The sequence below is a fragment of the Sinocyclocheilus grahami genome, unplaced genomic scaffold, assembly GCF_001515645.1.
Source record: "Sinocyclocheilus grahami isolate Dianchi unplaced genomic scaffold, SAMN03320097.WGS_v1.1 scaffold587.1, whole genome shotgun sequence".
In the NCBI taxonomy this organism is placed as follows: Eukaryota; Metazoa; Chordata; class Actinopteri; order Cypriniformes; family Cyprinidae; genus Sinocyclocheilus; species Sinocyclocheilus grahami.
In genome coordinates, this window is record NW_015505766.1 from 1,015,365 (window position 1) to 1,020,429 (window position 5,065).

At 38.9% G+C, this 5,065-nt stretch overlaps 1 protein-coding gene across 1 annotated transcript in view; it reads right to left on the minus strand.

The window, feature by feature from the left end:
* LOC107557006 (interferon regulatory factor 4-like) overlaps window positions 1–4,590 on the minus strand; it is a 6,450-nt gene extending 1,860 nt beyond the window's left edge. The window contains exons 1-6 of the mRNA XM_016240287.1: window positions 4,337–4,590; window positions 3,723–3,909; window positions 2,655–2,734; window positions 2,426–2,531; window positions 2,232–2,339; window positions 710–1,042 (exon numbers count right to left, since the gene is read on the minus strand). Coding sequence (XP_016095773.1) covers window positions 710–1,042; window positions 2,232–2,339; window positions 2,426–2,531; window positions 2,655–2,734; window positions 3,723–3,909; window positions 4,337–4,510 — 988 coding nt within the window. The 5' untranslated portion in view covers window positions 4,511–4,590. The remainder of the gene's footprint in view (window positions 1–709; window positions 1,043–2,231; window positions 2,340–2,425; window positions 2,532–2,654; window positions 2,735–3,722; window positions 3,910–4,336) is intronic.
* Window positions 4,591–5,065: the final 475 nt, after the last annotated feature.

Here is a 5,065-nt window from a genome sequence, read left to right on the forward strand (position 1 = left end):
GGTTTAGGGGTGGAGATTGGTGGGTTTAGGGGTGGAGATTGGTGGGTTTAGGGGTGGAGATGGGTGGGTTTAGGGGTGGAGATGGGTGGGTTTAGGCGTGGAGATGGGGGGGTTTTGGCGTGGAGATGGGTGGGTGTAGGGGAGGAGATGGGTAGGTTTAGGGGTAGAGATGGGTGGGTTTAGGGGTGAAGATTGGTGGGTTTTGGCGTGGAGATGGGTGGGTGTAGGGGTGAAGATGGGTGGGTTTAGGGGTGGAGATTGGTGGGTTTAGGGGTGGAGATGGGGGGGTTTAGGGGTGGGGATGGTTAGGGTTAGGCGTGGAGATGGGTGGGTTTAAGGATCAGGGGGTGGAGACGGGTAGGTTTAGGTATATGTAAGGTGGCAGGAGTTGGGTCTGGATCCAGCCACGCCCCCTGGATCTTGTGTTCTGCAGTGAGGACCATCTCCAATTCTGCGGTAAAACCATGGACTTGGCAACACTGGTGGTTATTGCATAGATGGTCAGTGGAGGAACAGAAATCTCTCAGGTTTCATTAAAAAATATCTTCATCTGTGCTCCGAAGGTGAAAGAAAGTCTTACGTGTTTGGAACATGAGTTCCAAACCCATTATTTTATGAGTAAATTAATGACAGAATTTTTTTGGTGAACTATCCCTTTAACTATTAAATATATTAAAACTCCGTTTTGTAGTTGTTGAGCTGTTCTAACCTGTCAAGAAGAGCTGTGTGTCCAGTAGTTTTCTGGTCTGCTCTCTCTCTAATTTGCAGAGTTTGGTGCTCAGGTTAGCATGTGTCCCGTCGCAGTAGACCCTGCACTGACAGAAGCGTCGGGTGTACAGGCCGTCAGGCGTCATCCAGAGCAAGACGCCCCCCTCCAGCGCTCCTCTCTCAGCCTGAGGTAGAGGAACCAGCTCCGGGCCACCCAGGCCGCTGAAGGTCCAATTGTCGTCATGTGGAGCCAGTCGACAGCCCTCGGCACTCATGACGGTGACATCCGCGACCAGAGTCTCCCCGCTGAACACCGTCACCTGCAGACGGGCGTCTGGAACGGGTCAGAGACGCAGGTGAGTTTCTAGACTGTTGCTAGGTGGTTGCCAAGATGTTCTAAGTAGTTACTGGGTTATTTGTAGGTAGTTGCTAGGCTGTTGCTAGGCATTTTTAGGTAGTTGATAAGTTTCCTCTAAGTGCTTACTGGGGCATTTTTAGGTCGTTGCTATGCAGTTGCTAGGTGGTTACAATGATTTTCTAAGTGGTTTCTGGAACATTTGTATGTAGTTGCTAGGCTGTTGCTAGGCGGTTGATAAAATATTTTTAGTAGTTACTGGGTCATTTGTAGGTAATTGCTAGGCAGTTGCTAAGTTTCCTCTAAGTGCTTACTGGGGCATTTGTAGGTCGTTGCTATGCAGTTGCTAGGTGGTTACAATGATTTTCTAAGTGGTTACTGGGGCATTTGTAGGTCGTTGCTATGCAGTTGCTAGGTGGTTACAATGATTTTCTAAGTGGTTACTGGGGCATTTGTAGGTCGTTGCTATGCAGTTGCTAGGTGGTTACAATGATTTTCTAAGTGGTTACTGGGGCATTTGTAGGTAGTTGCTACCCTGTTGCTATGTGTTTGCTATGATGTTTTAAGGGGCTGTTCACACAGAATGTGTTTTTCCATTCCAAAGCACTACTTTTCCATTTTTTTTCTATATGAACCCGTTAGATGGACGTGTATGACTGCTGCGCTCGTGTCTCGAGTCTTTTGCAGCGTCTCGCACATGAGCGCCGTGTTTTTAAGACGGCGTGTCAAGTTAAAAGAATTTCAACTCTGTCATCATCAATGTCAGTTCCAAAACAGTGGACCAATCAGAAGACCCCAGAGGCGGGGCAAGCGTTGCAAGATTTTGTTTACAGTAGCAAATTGGCATGGAGACTGTTTTATTTGACCGTAACATAGTGGAGGAGGCATTCTGCACTGTGTCTCACGTTATTAGACGCGTTCCGTGTGAACGGCCCCTAAGTGGTTACTGGGGAATTTGTAGGCTGTTGCTAGACTGTTGCTAAGAGGTTGCTAAGAAGTTGGCAACTGAGGCATTGTTGCAAGGTTGTTCTAAAGTGTTTACTAGGTTTTTGCAAGGCAGTTGCTAAAGTGCTTTTTTGAGTGGTTGCCTGCTGTTGATTGTTGTGTGCTAAGATATTCTAAATGGTTGCCAGGGTGTTGCTAGGGAGTTTATTAATTGTGTGTGTACCTGACAGTGCCATGGCCTCGGCTGATCTCATGCTGGCGTCCAGGGTGAATGGAGAGGGAGGCGAGTCAAACGTGTTACAGCTGTAGAAAGAGCCACTTATCTGGTACCCTACACACACACACGCACACACTTTACTGTAAATGACTCAATATATTTTTTAAATGACTACAGAGAGAGAGAGAGAGAATAAATACCAGCATCCCAGCGTGAATTCTGGCTATAGTGGACATCGGACAGTGAGTTCTGCTCACACAGGAAGTCCCTCCTGCTCCGGTCAGCGACAGACAGGAAGTTACACACCTGTACAGAGAGACGGACACAGAAACAGATCACAACCCTAACTGTTTCATTATCATGGGCAGATATTACTTTAGAGTTTAATTTAGTGGTGAATTGCAATAAGCTTGTTTAAAATAGTGTTACCTGACCCTCCGCGGGTTCATATGGAGGATAAAATTTATGGTGACCCAAGCTTGTGGAAACTTTTTCATATGATTTTGGTGCTGAAATGAAGGAGAAATGAATTGCTATTTAAATGTGTTTTAATATATATATATATATAAAAATTGAAATTACCTTTTATTACTATCAATCTACTGTTTCTATCTATCTATCTAGTAGTAAATAAATGTATATTTAATAAATAATTGCATCAATTAAAAAGTACATATACCTTTTTTAATTATTATTTTTTCTATACATGTATACTAATTTCTCTATAGTCATAAATTAAATAGAATAAAAAAATTATCTATATATTAATTTTAATTATATATATATATATATATATATGTGTGTGTGTGTTATTTATTTATTGCTATTCATCTGTCTATCTTTCTAGTAATAAATAAATGTATATTTAATAAATGGTTACATATATATATATATATATACATAATTTAATTGTTTTTTATATACATACAGTGGGTATAGAAAAGAATCAGTATGTATGATAGATACTGTATGTATGTGTATATATGTGTGTGTGTATAATTTAAATTTATTTATTATTATCTATCTAGTAATAAATATATAAATAAATGTAACCTATATTTAATAAATAATTACTTATATTAAAAAAGTATATATACCTTTTTTGAAATTATTTGTATTTAATTTTTTTTATTAATTTCTATTTCTATACGTACTAATTTCTCTATATCTATCTGTCTGTCTGTCTATCTAATTTAATTATTACTATACGTAAATGTATATTTAATCAATTATTAGATATATTACAATATATACAATATATAAACCTCTTTTGAAATGAGTTGTAATTGAATTAAAAAATTTTATTCTTTTTTTTTGTTCTTTTTTATTATTTATATACAATTTTTTATATATTTTTAAATTGCATAGAATACATTTTCCAGAAATTATGAATTTTTTTATTTATGTAAATGAGTATATACATGCAATATCTGCATTATGTCATATTAAATGAATTTCATATTTTATATTTATGTGTATAAATGTGAGTGTGTTCACCTCTTTTGGATCCCTCAGGAATAACGCGGTAAACTTTAAACGGCTCTGATACGTCCAGCTGGCTTCGGCCCACGAGCTCCTCGAAGTCGCTGCTCTTGTTCAAGGCGCACCTGAGCCGGGTTTTCCAGGTGGGAGGATCCGGTTTATCTATTCCCTCGCGATACTTGCCCTTAAACAGAGCCCAGGCCTGTCCAATAAACCAGACATCATTAACAACCCATTAACATAAATTATGCAGAACAGATCTCATTTGCATTAAAATATGAATATTCAGCAGCCCCAAAAGTGTTTACACACCTGAAAATGTATGAATGCCAATGCATTATAAAATGCATGGATATAAACTATTAAAAACGACTGGTATTTATTGCAAATAAATAAATCAATGTACAAACACACTTTACAATCAAAACATTTAACATAATATTCATGCATATAGTTTGAAATGATTATAAACACTTAGTGTGACTAAATTAGCAAAATGTGCTTCATATTTCATTATTTTGTTGCATGCAAATGCAATGTATTATTGTTGTGTATTAATACTGATTATTAATTTTTAAATGCACCTATATTACTATATATATATTACAGCTATTATATAACATGCACACCTTGAAGAGCGCGGCGTCCTCGTCTCTGTTGTAGTCCTGCTTCCCTGCGTGTTTCCACGGGATGTAGAAGACGGTCCGCTCTCGATCCTCCCAAACTAAGCCGGGATATTTCCCAGTGTCCACCTGCTCGATCAGCCACTGACGCAACTTCCCGTTCCCGGAGCTTCCCGACATCCTCAGGTTGTCCAAGTCAAAGCGTGGGAATATAGTCTAAACAGCGCAGTAATGCAAATAACGGGAGCTGAGAAGCCGGCTGTGTCTTCAGCAGAGGCTGCTGAGAATTTGGTTTTGATTTCTCATGTAGCTGAGTTTTCAGATGAGATTTTTCATAATTATTTGCCTTTTTATGGGAGGAGCAACAGATGCTAAGCTCAAAGTCATGAAAGTTCACACACACACACACACACTCTCTCACTCTCTCTCTCTCACACACACACACAATCTCTCTCACTCTCTCTCTCTCACACACACACACACTCACTCTCTCTCTCTCTCTCTCACACACACACACACTCACACGCAAGGCAAGGCAAGTTTATTTCTATAGCACATTTCGTACACAATGGTAATTCAAAGTGCTTTACATCAAAAAAAAGAGAAAATAATAATAATCACAACAATAAAACAAGGGATTTAAAAACTTTGAAAATGATTTAAAATTTGATTTAAGAGGTTTAAAATTATTTTAAAACAGTTAAGAATAGAAAATGATTATACATAAAATATAGT